The sequence below is a fragment of the Zophobas morio genome, unplaced genomic scaffold (genome assembly GCF_036711695.1).
Source record: "Zophobas morio isolate AGI-343-1 ecotype UQ-CSIRO unplaced genomic scaffold, CSIRO_AGI_Zmor_V1 ptg000029l, whole genome shotgun sequence".
Lineage (NCBI taxonomy): Eukaryota > Metazoa > Arthropoda > Insecta > Coleoptera > Tenebrionidae > Zophobas > Zophobas morio.
The window spans coordinates 3,994,447-4,011,532 of NW_026972134.1; the positions used below are offsets into that span (position 1 = coordinate 3,994,447).

General features: G+C 35.4%; 1 protein-coding gene across 1 annotated transcript; it reads left to right on the forward strand.

Annotated features, from left to right (window-relative positions):
- Positions 1 to 463: 463 nt before the first annotated feature.
- Positions 464 to 10,714, forward strand: LOC135137503 (uncharacterized). Its single transcript, XM_064067185.1, has 3 exons — positions 464 to 634; positions 7,937 to 7,996; positions 8,048 to 10,714. Exons 2-3 carry the CDS (start codon positions 7,937 to 7,939, stop codon positions 10,169 to 10,171), a joined length of 2,184 nt encoding a protein of 727 aa, XP_063923255.1. The 5' UTR covers positions 464 to 634; the 3' UTR covers positions 10,172 to 10,714.
- The last annotated feature ends 6,372 nt before the right edge of the window (positions 10,715 to 17,086 follow it).

A 17,086-nucleotide genomic window follows, 5' to 3' on the forward strand; every position in this document is an offset into this window, starting at 1 on the left:
CTGATCTAAATTATGCTCTTTTGCATTCATTCAAGATTTCCGTGTCACATAGCTATGTGAATTTTAAATGATTAACAAAAGTGCAAAAAAAAAAACAATAAACAACAACATTGCGTATAAAGTAGGTTCTATGTGATTGATATACGTACACGTACGTATGAACATATCTGTTACATTACCATATGTTTATTTGTATTTGTTCTTCATTATCTAATATCATCAAAGTGTAATGAACTGAGACTAAACTGTTTAATAGAATTAAAGTATGTAATTATGTAATTAATTAATGTACAGTTTGAATCTTCCTACTAGATATGAACTTTATTTCCCTCTGTCGGCCAATAGCCAAAGCTTACAGAATTTGTAGATGGCAACTGTTTCGATTATGATTTTTTTTTGTCGATATTTTGCGCAATTTAAAACATTGTGACGAAATACCTGTATCGTTTCGTATTTCAATTTCTGACACCTCAAAACCCATATCTGGTGTATTAGTAACCATAAATAGTACTTTGTGATGAGTTTATCAGTGATTTTAATATATGCTTCTGAATTTGTTCTGGTTGAAAACTACTTTCAATGTGACTATTGTGACAGATAATCTCTTTCAGAAAATTCAGTGTCTACTTGCAAAGTAAGTATCATAAGTATTACAATTATCGCAATTTTATATTATTCTGAACACATTTCGGTCGTATCCCAATAAATAGAAAATAAATGATTAAAACGTTAAGCATGATCTCAGATGTTATGGTGTAAACTATCAATTCCTCGTGTTATTGATTGAATACATATAAATAAGTAGAAGCAGATATGTCCACTACCAATCACTCTATTATTAAAGGATCTACTTTAGTGAAATATGATACACACACGGTTTAATGAGTTGTTTTTCTAAAACAAATTTTAATAGTGTGGTGACCGAATTTAAATCAAAGTTTTCGCGCTGAAATTAATTAACAGCGGCGCGGAATCACACTTGAATAATTTGAATTTGAAAAAAAAGATTCAATCACAAAAAGGAAATCGTTAAACATAGGCAACCAAATACATAGGCAGTACTCTCAATAGTAAATTACATTTTAGAAAATCTAGACATTGGGCACATAACTTGTGCTTCATTAATCGACCTTTCAAAAGCATTTGATTGTGTCGACCATAGTCTGCTTTTAGAGAAATTATATTTTTATGGCGTCAGGGGTATTTCCCACGACTTGCTGAGGTCTTATTTAAGCGATAGATTTCAATCGGTGTATGAAAAAGAAAACATGTCTGATCGTAAGCAAATTAACATAGGAGTACCGCAAGGCTCAATTCTAGGCCCTCTGCTGTTTCTGATTTTTATAAACGACCTCCCCAAAAATAGTGAGGCAAATAAATCAGCCTTATTTGCCGATGATACGACACTACTAAATCATAGTTCAAACGTAAATGAACTTATATCGCTAGAAAAAGATAGTCTAGATCAATTAAAAAAGTGGCTGAATAGTAACAGGCTATTAATGAACAAAGATAAAACACAGTCAATAGCGTTTTCTTTAAATTCTGAGATAAATTGGGCATATAACGTTAAATGTCTAGGCTTCACTTTAGACCGTAAACTTACCTGGCAATGCCACGTGGAAATTTTGGCAAAAAAGCTTAATATTAGAATTTTTCAGCTAAGGAAACTGGTTACTTACTGCTCCTTCAGTGCAGCTAAAACATTCTACCATTCTAATGTACATAGTTTGATATGTTACGGATTAATACTATGGGGAAGCTCAACCCACGCAACAAGAATCTTTACTTTACAAAAACGAGCTATTCGCATACTGTGTAAAACGCACGACCAACGTACGCATTGTCGTCCCCTGTTCAAAAAACTGAAAATATTATCCCTGCCTAGTTTATATATACTTCAGATTCTCTTACATGCACACGAAAATCAAGCAATGTTTGTAAGAAATGCGGACGTCCATAATTATAACACACGTAGCCAACAAAATTTTGTCATTCCGTTACATCGCTTAAGTAAGACACAGCAGTCAGTCACTTACATGAGTATCAAACTTTTTAATATATTACCACTGAAATTAAGGCAATTGAATCGCAATAAGTTTAAAAATATAATGCGAACATTTCTGGAGTCAAATTGTTTTTATAACTGCGATGAATATATGTCAACGCCAATGTCAGTCGATATGTTTAATATGTAGTATATATGTATTCTATATTTGTTTATATATGTTGTTTGTTTATTATTTATGTTGTATACTTATTATATTTAATTTAATTTATTTGACGCGCCTAAACAATAATACACATGTATTTTTTGTATGGCAAATATACATTATTATTATTATTATTATTATTATTATTATTATGCACGTCGGGTTTAATGCATGTAGTAGCCCAGGCACCAAGGCTGTTCTGTAGGGTTTAGTTATAGCGCTAGGGAGTTTTTTAGTGAGAGGGTTGGTTGGTTGGTTGGTAGAGAAGCTGCACGGCGTAGCGTCATTATGAATGTGCTTTTGTGAGTGTAACCACGTGGTAACAATCACGATTATTTAAATAAACCACTTGCTAGAACATTTCATGAAAATTCACTTAGATCATGATATAATTTGACATAATGTAAACTGTTTGTTTGAATCGTTGATAAAGTGTGGCAAATATTAATCTCGTTTTTTTTTATCTTTCGTTTAAAATCCGACGTAGTAGGGCTTTACAGGAAGTGATTTTTAGTTCGGACCATGCTTTATTTAGCTATATTTGTGAATTGGTATTTTGGATGGCGGCAAATGAGTTGTTATTTTCACCGTTCTTTGTTCAGACAGTAGCCATTTTGCAAGCGTCCATTTTGTTTCTTTTTTTTTTTACTGAGCACATGTTTTAACTGGAGAATATCATTGAACAAATTAACAACATTGTGGGGTGCATTTTATTGCTTTGATTTAGCCCATTGTTTACACAACGCCACAGGATTCATCGCATTTTTGCATCGCATATTTTCCACGCCTATTTTTTGGAATGACGCATTCGTCCGACGCCATTTTGTACCTGCAGATTGTCTGCCATGTTTTTTGTTTATGTGTTTGTTTGGGGAAATGTATAATAATGGCCCACAATGTAGCTAAATAATTTCACGTTTTGAATTTTAACCAATAACTTGACTGGACACGAACTATTATTAATCTCATGTAAATCTGTTAACTTTGCAATGTTTCACTTCACACAATTTTTCTTTGTCTCACAATTTTAGCCTCAGTAATTTTCCTTGTTGTATAATTTTAATTGAACGTAAAATTCCATGCTCTGTAATTCTAACCTCACGTAATATTTTATTTGCACAAGTTTCTTTCATACCAGATCTTTGTTTTATAAATCTTTGCCAAGTTTTGATCATTTAAATATTTTTGTTGATGAATGTTTCTGTCATATAAATTATCTGATGTCCAAATTTAATCTCAATTAAGAATTATTTGTTGTTTGAATTTTCGTAAGAGTGTATGGCGAATTTAAATGTTGTGTATTGCTCTTTGTTGAAAAACTTTAACACTTGTTCGGTTGTAATTTAATATTGGAGTCATAGAGTTTGAACCTTTAAATAGAATTGAAGGTAAATAACACAATAACACGTAGTGTCGGCGACGGGCGCGGTTCCTAGTCGAGGTAGCGGAATGTATCGCGCTATCTGCACAAGGTGTGCAGGCTTTGAATAAGATTCAGTGGGAACTGAATACAATTTTAAAAGTTTATCGACACAATGATATAACGCTCTTGTTGGTATCGTCACTTTTTCCCAAAAAATTATTGCTTCACGCACCGCTAAACTTGCACTCTCTCTTGTACTTAACTTAACTTCTCTCAAATTATAAAAACTGATAACACTTGTTTATTCGTAGGAAGTTTTGAGCCAAATATTTGAGTCTCTACTATTCCTACCAAATATACTTTGTATAAGCCTCGGGATGCCATTAGAATTTTTTGTAATCGCTAACATGCTACACATAACACAAAAAGTAGAATTATTTGAAGTTTGTACTCAACACCTACTGCATATTATGCAGGTTTGAATGTTTGAAAATTCAAGTTCATGGCGGCACGGGAAGGGATAAAGGGAATGGGTTAAAAAATTTTATGTGTACTGTCTATTTCAAATGTAAACTTTTTGGAGGGTGAGACCAAATTAATTCGAAAAAATACAAAATCACCTCTAAATAAGGAACACACTTGTATGAAAGAACGTTTTCCCGCCAATTTTCAAAAACAAAAAAAAACACAACGTAGGTTCTTATTTGTTAGACGATCACAGCCAAGGCCAAACTTTGAATTTTTGACTTTTTCGCAGGCCTTTCAAACTTTTTCAAGGTCAATTTAAAGGCGGAAAGTTTGGGTTATCACAATAGCAATAATAATAAAACAATACTCAATAGCGGCTCCTAGTTTATTCTATTGGAGGGTTAGTCAGTTTTTTATACATATATAGGTGCATATACAGGTGCTCCAATTAAAACTCTGTTGCCTTATATATTACCCATAGAGAAATTGAAATTCTGTAAACGCCATTGTTTTTAGTTCGAAGGGAAAAGCTTAATTTAAATATACATATGGCGTCGGTGTCGCGACGCAAAACTATATTTTTCTAAATTGCAATGTATATTTTTATTAACGAATTTTGAACGATCGTTAAGTTACTGTTACGATAATATACGACACTTCGATGACGAATGTTTAATTGAAAAAGTTATCAAGTTGACTTTGTTTTTTTGCAGAAGAAAAACGTTTCATAAATTCAAACTGTGCATAATTGAGATTTCCTCGTTGTCAACTATCTTCGTTTAAATTTTAGGTTTACCTAGGTGTAGACATACTCCACAATGATCACAAAAATCAAGTCCAACTTGATGACTTTTTCAACTGAACACCCGAAATTTATTTCGTTTTCAGTTAATAAAAAAATAGTCGAATGTTACTTCGACAGAACTTCCATCGCCCCTGAAGTACAGTAAAACTTATCCAGTTTTAATTTTATCTATAAGTTAATATAAGGACGTGAATGTAATGTTAAAGTAAATGTAAATTAGCATGCTACGCGTATGTTTCAAATGAGTTTTTCCTTTACAAAATCATACTCATTCATATTTTTTTTTGAGTTACCCTGTACAAGCAATTCTGAAAAATATGAATGGAATGTTAAAACACAAGTATAGACTCATTTTTTGCACATTTTAGATCGGATCTATTTGGCAAAATTTTGAGGCGACGTCATCAAGTTTTTATGATGACAAGCAAATATATTTTGGTTAAAAATTTACCATGTTTATGACAACTTTAAAACATCTGCACGTTTTCAAAGCATTCGGTTTTGCAGATTCAAAATTAAATTACAAAATGTTGTTATATAATTTTGATTTTTTTTTTAATCTGGACGTCTCAGATGAAAACTCAACACGAATTAATAAACTACAGGGGCAGGATTATGTTATTTTATATAATTTAAAACCCATTTGCCATGTACAATTTTGATTTGACGTCATAACATTGTGGAAATAAATAGTTTGACTCCAGTTAACACTACAGAATTAAAAGAATCTGCATGGAAGCAATTTGGACTTTTGCCCATGTCTTGCTATCGCGCAAGACGACAGGGGGACTCCACTTTGTATTATCTTGATCTTTAATTTTCTCCCCAATGTTAATAATTGTGTTAGAGGAGATTAATATTTGTCATATTACGGGATACGTGTATTTGTTAAATAATAAATCATTTATTTATTTATTTATCATGAGAAACGCAGTCGAAAGCACGCGATAGTCAGGAAACATGCATTTTCTCAAAGAATGATTAGGAGGTTTAGTAAGAGGGAAAATTAAGATATTATTATTTGAATCCAATGGATTGATTTGAACTTTTAAAAACTGAACATAAGATCACATAAGATTTGTAATAATTGAGGAGTAGGCCATGTCAACGATGACATTTACAGTAGAATGTTTGCCGAAATTTAAAAAGGTCAAAAACGTAAATTTTCTGTTCTTTAAACTTGTACTTATTACAATACCTTAACATGAAGACAGTAGTGTCAAATGTCAATGGCAATACCTTTGACATATCCTAAATCTCGATTAGATTTTATGTTCAGTTTTTAAAAGTCCAAGTCAATCTATTATAAGCAGGTATGCAACCAACTTAACATTTATTAGCTAAATTTAACAATAATAATAATAATAAGAAATAAGAAAAAAACCTCACGGTATATATTGGGTGAATGAGTGTTTTTAAACTGCCAAGGGAATCTCTTCAAAGTCAATGCATTTTTTCATTATATGAATTGATTCGGGGCAAGCTAAAAATAATAATTCTAACTGATTCTATTCCATTACTCGCATTTAACCTTTCAAAAATTCAAACAATACATATACATACAATATCCTTACAAAATCAACGTGGAAGATTTATAAAATAAAATAAACAAGTCTCAAAACTTATGGCGAAGTCAGAAAAAAGTCTCTTTATTTTGAGACGGAAGCTATTCAAGGTTAAATTATTTCTGAAAAAAAAAGTTGTATAGTTTGGGACCTACAGTAAAAAGTAAACGACTTTTAAAATAATCGGTTTTGAAGGCTGGCATGAGCACGACATATCGTAACATTGTGTACAGGGTCCTTTCTCTCTCAAATAAAATGGTGCAGAAGTAACAAACAATTTGAAAATAAAAATTGATAAATGACATTTAAAAACGTGACTAATTTTCAACCACCTAAGTTTTTGACGTTTGGGTTACATGTCATACTTTTTCAAATTAAAGATGATTCTGCAGCAAGAATTTTGTATTTTTTGCAGTCTCTATTTGGATTTTATATCAATGGAATAATTTTGTAATGACAAAATTGTTAGTTGCTGATGATAGGTTACCCTCATTCTGTTTGTAACTTAGGATTGTTCCTATTTTCATTCACATACGTATCACTTTTGCTTGTTTAATAGCTGAGTTACATAATTTTTTGAAATTACCTATTTATTTGAGAATGTCATCAGTTACATCATACTTGGTTGTACCTGACCTGCTTTAGCTTGTTCCAAATCCTAACTGGAATTCTAGCAATAGCGGCTTTTACTTTGTAATAACCCAAACATTCCGCCAAAATTTGAGACATGCGCACAAAATTTGGCAAACCCGCGAAAAATTCGAAAAGTGGCCATGAACTGTGATCGTCAACAAGATAGGACCCTGCGTTGTGTTTTGAAATGGCGGAATGTGTTCTGATGCAATGTGGCGCAAGGTGGAGCGGGAAGAGTATAGGAAGTCAAAATCACCACTGAAAGGGAACATCTTTCATTCAATTTTGGTAATGGCGTTGCTCTTAATTAATTTGATAGTTACACAAACATCATGAAGAAACCAAGAAACTGAATAGATTACTGAAACATGTTAACTCATGGTTTTGATATTATAATTTCTGTTCTTTTCATTCAGTACTGATGCTGACATTAGTAGATAGACTGAAAAAATTATTAAAATTTTCAACAATTCACAGGTGAACCGGATCTGATCGCAAACGATTAAAAATCAAGTTAAAGACTAAAAAAAAATTAAGTTGCCTTTGATGACTACATTTATTTAACCACATATTTGGAGGAACACTATTTCTCTTCTGATGACATCATAGACCTCATTCTAAACTTCCATTTTGTTGACGTTTCGTTTTTTTCTGTAATTACTATAGGCGTGGCTTTTGGCATTCATTGTTTGTTGAATGCTGTAAATAAATCATATTCTTTTGCGAAGCTTTTATTAAAAAAAAAAAATAGTTTGTCGTTAGTATTAAGGCATTTACACAAATAAATATTCCAATCTTCAAACTGTAGGTGATACACTGGAATTTATACTTTATCATACCTAATGTTTTCTTGTTTTTGTGTTCAAATTATATGTATTTTTTATTCCAGATGACGGAAGACACGAACGCCTACTACAGTGAAGATAAACGTTCTGGAATCTTTTCACCAGTGAGAATTCATTTATTTTTTTTTCGTTTATTAAATTATAACTTCTTTCAGGTTTTTATTAAAAAATCTGATGTTATCCACAAAAGTGTAGATTATGAACACTTTTATATATCGAATTTGATTTGGAAACTAAAACTGTATGCCGACATAATTTACTGTATATCGTCGCATGATCAGGAATTTATTCCCTTTGACGACGTCATAATCGAAATGAAAGAAGACGACAAACCCAAAAAGGAAATCTATGCCATAAAATTCCAATTTACTAACGGACGAAAAGCACTAAGAGTTAAAGACCTTACAACTGAAAATGGAGAGTTCACCATTTTAAAATTCGTAGACCAATTAAAACATCTCCCTGAAGATACAAATGCTATTTTGTATACAGATGCCACTTTTTCAGCTAATAATGGACAAAAAATTGTTCTTGATCTTGAAACAGACGTGACAGTTTGGAAGCACAGGCAAAACTGGCGCATCGCAAATTGTTATGGGCTTCATGAAGGCCACAAAATCGAAATCCGAAAGTCTAATCGAACTTTTACGCTGTTTTTGTATTCAGGGGAATTTAATTTGAAGAAACTACAACAAGAAGCATCGGAGAAATTTAAATATAGATTATACACAGACGATACAAGTTATAACAACTTTGTTAACTTCATTTACAAATGGGACAAAATCGAAGGAAAAAAAGAAAAATTGAGTAACAGCATACTAGAAAGAGCAGCTGCTCTCTTCATTGTATCTCCTTTTATCAAATCGATATCGTTTTCTTCTAAACCAGTAAGTGAAAATACCAAACTACTCCGAGAAACTATATCAAAGTTTGACGTTACTGTTTTTGCAGAAGAGAGTTGTGATGAGGTAACGTCACTTTGGCGAGATGCTAAAGCCGAACTTAGAAATTTAAAGAAACTTAATAGAATGAGAACAAGGTATCAAATTATGTTTCAAAACATTGCAAAAGTTGAAGATCTAGATGACAAGGATGAAGAAGCTACTAAATTGCTATGGTTGATGGGAAAGTGTCCTCTTATTGTTAATGGACAAACAAAAGCAGTCTTTGCAGCGTTTTGGCTTATTCGGTCGACGTTTATAGTAATCAATCCGCTAAGTTTAATTTTTGAGCAAAGAAAATTTTTCACCTTAGCTGATTTAAAAATATTTGAACCGGATGCGTATGGAGACGTTGTGCAAAAATTTAAATGTTTGATTCAAAACAAAGAGGCAAGTTTGTATGATGTGATTCAAGAATGTGACGAGCTTGATAATATTATAACTACAAATGAGCTTCTTCACATGGTAGATTATCCGTTAGCATCAGGAGAAACGAAAACGAGTTTCATAGGATGTAGTAATTTAAAAATTTCTAGGCCCATCATACATTGTCGATTTCTAAACGAGTTTACCAAGGATACCGCAGTTGTCGTGTATTGTATGAGTAATGCGAAGAAATTAAAAAAATTCTGCGGTGACTTTAAAATGGTAAAAGTCGATATGTTGGATGATTCTACGATAAGCAGTTCAGGCAGGGCAGAGATTTTGGACAAAGCTGTATATGTCAGTACACAGAATATGTCCAAGGGACATTTCAGCGACTTTTGCTCAAAGTATTCTTCAAAAATTGTTTGGCACTATTTTCGGTTTGACAGTGACGAGTGTCTCGAGTGGGTACAAAGCACGAACGACGTAAATGATTTGCAGAAGTTTCAGCTAGAACAGTATTTTCTAGAAGATGTCCGTTGTATCGGGAATGATGTGGATATTATTTTAGTCATTTGTAACACTACTGACGAGAAAGAAAGTGTCTTGAAAGAATGTTATCTTTGTCGTTCGATTATGTGGGTAACTTTGATAAACGCAAAACAATACGAAGAATTTAAAGGTTACACAAACGCTGAAAATTTAATAAACTATGTTACGGAAAATAACGGACACAACTTAACGGAACTTGAACGAAAATTCATGGCATTTTCTTTAAAGGAGCATAAAATTATGTTTCTGTGGGATGTTTTTGATGATTTGTCTGAACGAAATCTTGTAAATATTATAGACACTATAAAAGATCTTGTGAATAAAGGGTTTAAACAACGTGTGGTTGTAAAACGTGATTTAAAAGAGATATTTGAAAAGGAATTAAACGTATTGTCGAGAATAGTACAAATTTTCCATTAACTTTGTTTCTTGGTTATGTGTTAGAATATTTTATACATTCATTTGTCAGACTGACACAACTTTCTCCTCAACTTTTAGGAAAAAGAACATAACGTTGAACGAAAAAGATGTTATTTCTTTGTGGAACAAAATAACAGAACGTGTTCATATACATGTACATAGATACGTAATAAATTAGTCATAGAACAAGAGGATAAATTAAACTAAACAACCTCAAAAATATCTGCAAACTAAGAAAACTATGAGGTAAATAATTTGGGGTATCACTAATAAAAAGCGAGATAGGAGCAGTCATCACTATCACTATCCTCCCTGTATGACTTTTATCAACTTTTGTATTTAATCTCTAAACTTGTTGCTTAATTTTGTGCAAAATTTTTATTTTACTGTGTCAAATATGTTGCAGAGATATTAAACATTAGGATTTAGCTTTGTCAGCTCCATTAATAGGTTACAATAAGCAGTTCCATGTATTGTTTTGCATTAGCGTTGTGGATTTAGAATTTTGTATTTATTTAGGAATATTAGAATAATAAATATTTAAGAGCGTTATGTACGTATAATTTTCTGTTTTTTTTTTCACCTACCTTTTGGAGTACCTAGTGGAACTTTTCTGTCCAGTAGAAAAAATTCCAGCAGTTAATGAGTACTGCTATTAACTGTTGCGCGAGGTAGCAGCCAGATGACAGTTTAATGATCATATATTTAGATATTTACGTTCGTACGTGTTGACTCGACGTGGATTCGGGAAAGGATAGTTGAAGCTGTTCGTTCCTGTAGTCGGTCCGCTACAATATATGAAACATCGCAAGTAAAGGATATCACAGACATTTTTCGATTACACTCAGAAGATTTTTTGAGCAGATTTGTAAGTACACAATTAACTAAGGAACCATGTTATTTTATTACAACTGTGGTTTGACATTTAGATCAGCCGTCGCTGCCACCATCATGTTCCTGCATATCTCAGACGTCACTTTTAAGATTGAAAAAAGACTCACATAAACAGACAAAATTTTTACTAGGTGGACGGTATGCGCATATTCATGTAATATTACATATTTATGTCTTTGATGTTACAATCTTGTACTTATACTACACTATTCAGAAAATATATTGAAGTAATTTCTTGGAAGTCGAGATTTTTACGTGCAACTATGAGTAAACTTCCTCGAATGTGTGATTGTCCTGCAAAATAAATATGTTACAATGTAAAGACAGATGGAAAACTTCATTTTAAATTCCTTCTTACTTTCCGGAGCAGTCGTTCACAAGTTCTGGATCCAAAGGGCAGTTTTTGCGACGACCATGGGCTAAAATCTCGGACATTGGAATCACATAAAAATGTTTAAATCCTAAATTTAAAAAATAATTTTTTTAAATTGCAAGTTCCTCTTTAGTCTTTACGCAACCAATAATCAGGTCAAGAAAACGACGCGACTGCAGAACGGGAAAACATCGGTATTGCTAGCACCAGCATTACGAAACGCTGATCACCCCAACAGCAGCATCCTCAGCTTTACGAAGACAGCGCCATCACAACAAAAGAAAACACTAGAAACTGGGACGCCATATATATACTTTATATTCACTATTACGTTTAGTTTAGGAACACTCATACATGGTAAATATTTAGTTTTGTATAATTAAGTTAGGTTGTTTTGAATAAATCAGTATTAAGCTTTAATGACTTTTACTCACTCCCCACAATTCTACCCCAGAGTTGTACATGGTCCTTCGAGACATTACTGAACCAGGTGCCACCTTCCAAGTCTAAAAACTAGGGCTGTGAGATTGCAGTCCAGTGGCATCTTCCTTAACATAGACACCATTTCCAAGTCTACAATTTCAGGCTGTGAGGCTGCAGTTCGGTGGTACCATCCTTACACAAGCACCATTTTCGGTCGGCGGTGCCTTTTATACCCCGCACGCCTTCACAGAATGGAAGAATTCCACAAGAAAGCCAAAGAGCAAGAGGATTTGGGGAAGAATTCAACAAGAAAGCCAAAGAACAAAAGGATTTGGGGAAGAAAATTCAAGCCCTCCTAATTAACGCGAGAAAAGATTCCGCAAAAAGAAAAACCCAAAATTGGCAATCCAAAAGGACAGAACAACTCCAAGAATATTGGCATGAAGTTCAACGAAATTATGAAGAACTGAAGATACTGAGCCCCACCCTCAGAACTACCCACAAGTATTTCGAAGTGAAATATTTCGATCAATTAGAAGCGTTGCACGAATATGCAAAGAAATACCTCGACTCAATTCAGACGTCATCCGACGTCAACCCGGAGCAAGAAGCCCGCATCTGACGTCAATTGTTCAGACTGCAAAAAAGCTCCACCGAGCTGACCAAGATAAACAGCAATTTAGCTCAGGGCTACAACCGAGCCAGGTATGAACTTCTATCCGAAAAAATCCAAGGTCAGTGTAGAACTGCATGAAGAAATCTATGTCCATGAAGCTGATTTCGAAGAAAAATATTTTGCCGACGAGATAGCATCAACATGAGAAACCGAACATCCAACTATCCCAAATTAAGCTTCCAATGTTTAGCGGACAATATGTAGATTGGTCCACTTTCCACGATTTATTCAAAAAAGTCATCCACAACAACACATCGCTCTCCAAGATTGAAAAAATGCAGTATTTAAATGAGCCCAGTAGAATCATCCAACATCTCCAGATAACTGAAAATAATTACGAAACAGCATGGGAGCTGTTGGCTAAAAGATTTAACAACACAAGGCTCACCGTAAGTAAATTACTATAAACTTTTGGATCAGCCAAGAATACAATAAGAATCAGTACAAAAGCTGATGAAATTACATGATGACTAGGCTTCGGATTTTAGGTCGTTAAAAAAATGAAAAAAAAAGGAGACATTTTTAGGTCCCAAAATTGACGAATTAGGTTATAAAAATCTTAGTTTAGGTTAAAAAACTGGATGAAAAAATATTTGCTCAACGAAAAAGCATACATCAAAAAAATAGATACTCGTATTTAAAAAAAAACATTAAACAAAACATTATAGAAACAAATATTTTGTGTAACAAACAAAAAAATGATTAAATAAATAAACGATCTATAGTTACGCCCACTAATTGTAAGTTATCGCAAAAAAATAGTGATCAAATTAAAGCAAGTCGCATTTAACAAAAAATAAAACATTAATTCAGGTATTTAAAATGAGTTACAAAAGCAAACTTGTAACGCGAGGCCGCTACTAGAGAACCACCCCACTGGCGGAACCACCCTCGTACTTTCTTCTTCCCTGAGTCGCGGACGCGGACGGCCGTGTTTTACATTGTGTTCATATTATTTTAAAGTTTTATACATTTATTATCAGTTTTGTGAATAAAGTTTTCGTAGAAAGAAAAGTACTTTCTTGGTCGTGGTGAAAAAAGTAATCGTCGCGTAGCAACTGGCGCTCCAACTCGGGCTCGAAAAGCAACCACGTGATAACAGTTTCGGTAACTTGGAAGTGAAAGTGAAGCACTGGAGTTGGGTCTTCACGCTGCCAATACGACGGAAGGACGCGAAAAGAAACGCGGAGGGAAGAAGCACTGGTACGCCTACATCTCCTAAGCAAACGTGTAGAAGTCTTAGAAGACAGAGAAGCTGAAAAGGAGAAAATTCCCAAAGAAGTAGCCATTGTGGACATTTTGGTTGTCCGCCATCTTTTGACGTCAGAAGCATCACGCGTGCACGCATCCGGGTTTGGGGAATTCGGACGCGACCCTAGTGACTTTGGTTCTGTGACGTCGGCCACATTAAAAAGTGCTCATCGGTCGCGCTTTTACGTATACACGCCGGTGTGAACGTAGACTCAAACCAGTGACTTTGGGGACTTTATTTCGCAGGGTACGACGGCGAAGCGCTACAACCTGAGGAACAGAAGCAAAGAAATCGCAGCAACTTCGGCCCCAGTAGACGGTAAAATGACGAACCTCGTGTTTTTCCCCGAGCAGCTCCAGCAATCCTCAGAAGGTATCACGTCATCACTGAAGGAGTCGAGACCAACACCGTCAGCGGGATACTCTGAGGATGACAGTAACGCCACAACGGGTAACTTTTCTGAATGCAAGTCAAGATTTTCGGTTGCAAAAGGGGAATCGGTAGACGCATTCATCGATGCTATATAACGGTGTACAAGGACTGTGTGAATGTCAGTGAGGAAAACGCGTTAAAGGGACTGCCAATGCTGCTTGATGGGGCAGCCGCAACATGGTGCCAGGGCTGCAAGGCTTCGGTCAGGTCTTGGCAAGGAGCAGTCGAAGCGCTTCGAAGGAGCTTTAAGGAGCAGAAGCCTAATTATAGGATTTTCCGCGAACTGTTCTCAACCGAGCAGTGGGAAAGGGAGCCCACGGACGTCTTCGTCAGCCATGCTCGCGCTTTGCTGTTAAAACTGTCCGCAACCCCGGTCCGTGATGACATACATCAGATTGATATGGTCTATGGTTTGCTCCACCAGTCAATTAGGAAGGCAATACCAAGAGATCAAGTTGGTACTTTTGGGCAGCTCATCAGCAAGGCCCGGCAGATCGAAGATGTGAATAACGAATCAAGGGGAGGTTTGGAGGATGAGACACCACGTCGAAACAAGCCCAGATGCTACTACTGCAAGGCTACAGGTCACACCCAATTCGAGTGTCGGAAGTTAGCAGCTACAAATAAAGCTGAGTCAGGCCCGAGGCCCACAAGGGTCTCTCCAGACAGGATGAATCGACCCAGTGACCAGCTGATTTGCTACCGGTGCCGCAATCCTGGCCACATCAGGTCGCAGTGTCCGAATGGTCAAAGTTCTCGAATTCAGACGACGACCAACAATGGTTTCGAGGCTTTGTCTCTGGACGTCGATTACCAAGCTCGTAGGGCATCATATCTGACAAATCTGGAGTAGCAATCGTCGATTCCGGCGCAAAACGCAGCATAGCAGGTAATAAGCTGTACAATCACATGAAAAGTTCCGCTGTCCCCTTCCAGAGCGTTGTCCAAGTCCTCAGGATGGCGGATGGGAACCCGATTGAGGTGGCTACAGAAGTTTTCGACGTGGCCATCGAATTACATGGGAGGCAGATACAGACCACCATTGCTGCTGTGCCAGAACACAGACAAAGCAAAACACTACTGGGGATGGACTTTATCAATCAAGCCGATGTCATCCTGGACTTTCCCAAAATGAACTGGCGTTTCAGGGAAGACGAAGGGTGGAAAGATCTTTTCGATGAAGCCACCATCATGGAGGGAGTTCAAGTTTGCAGCGCGGTCGTACAACCCCTTCGGCCAGATGAGGGCATTGACCTCAGTGCAAGTGAAAGGTCACAACTGAATGGACTGCTAAATGTCTACTCAGATAGGCTCCAGGTGAATGAAGAGCCTACACCGTATGCAGAACACTGCATTGAGCTGACAGACACCACACCCATCGAAAAAATTGGGAAAACTGCTCGACCAGTCACCAATTCAAGACCAAAACAAAATCCACTGACACTCCGAAAAACAACATCAGTTTGAGTCACACCCAAATAGTCTCGGTCGGTGGTGGCAAATTTGGCTCCACTAAAAATTCAATAAAAGAAGCCATGGTCCACGCTCAACACACCAAAAGAATCAGAAAAGGCAGAAGAACAAGTACAGTCCGAACGTCATCACCAGAAGCATCGTTCTAACAACGATCACTGCTGCAGTCTGGGCAACATGAGTCTTCGTCCTCGAAAAAAACAGCGAACACAAACACGATCTCAAGAAGAGGGTATCGAGGTGATTTACTCACTGACAGTACCCTAAGTAACTACCAATCCATCTTGTTGCGTTCTCAGTGCAACTTTCTACAAACCCCATTACCCTTGTCCACTTCGAGAGATCAAAAATGTTTAAATCCTAAATTTAAGCAATAATTTTTTAAAATTTCAACTTCCTCTTTACGCAACTAATAATGAGGTCAAGGAAACGACGCGACTGCTGAACGTGAAAACATCGGTATTGCAAGCATCAGCATTACGACCACCGCAACAGCAACATCGTCAGTTTTACGAAGATAGCGGCACCAAAACAAAAGGAAACACCAGATACTGGGACGCCATATATTTTCATATTCAATTGTATTACCGTTAGTTTAGAAACACATACATTGTAAATATGTAGTTTTGTATAAATAGGTTAGGTTGTTACGAATAAATCAATATTAAGCTTTATTGGCTTTTACTCACTCCCCGCAATTCTACCCTAGAATTGTTCAACCCGGATATCAAATTCACTCAAAGTGGCCACAAAATTTGGCGCTCTGAATAGGATGCAAAAGTTCGGGAGAAGAAATTTATGAATCCAAAAATTCTAGCAAATTAATCAAGAATTGCAAAACTGAATATGTACTTTGAAATCTTGCAAACGTTTTGAAGTTATTGTAAGCATGGTAACTTTTAAAGCAAAATGTATCTGTTTATCAACCCCAAAAAATCGATGATGTCATCTAAATTGTGCAAAATATTATAAGTCTATACTTATAATTTACCATTGCATTTATATTTTTTATATTTACTTAAATAGAGTGACTCAAAACAATTAATGAATCAGTCAATTTATTATATTGAATAAATCAAGAATTGCAAAACTGAATACTTTGAAATCTTGCAGACGTTTTAAACTCATTGTAAACATGGTAAATTATTAATCACAATATATCTGTTTATTCCCACCAAAAAATGGATGACGTCATCTCAAAATTTTGCCGAATACATTCTACCCAAAGTGTGCATATGATGAGGTTTCACTTCTGTTTTATCACTGCATGTTTTAGATCTGCTTAAACAGGTGGCAACAAATTAATAAATTTTTTTCCCAGAAAATTTTGGAAATACAATACTGTTATTTTTAGTATTACACTGCACCAATCCAAGCTGATATATGTGTCCT

Bases quoted from the DNA above. Each gene is read 5' to 3' on its own strand.
- LOC135137503 (XM_064067185.1), top strand. From the start codon at position 7,937: ATGACGGAAGACACGAACGCCTACTACAGTGAAGATAAACGTTCTGGA. The intron at 7,997-8,047 runs GTGAGAATTCAT...AACTTCTTTCAG, and splicing joins GTTCTGGAATCTTTTCACCA to GTTTTTATTAAAAAATCTGA.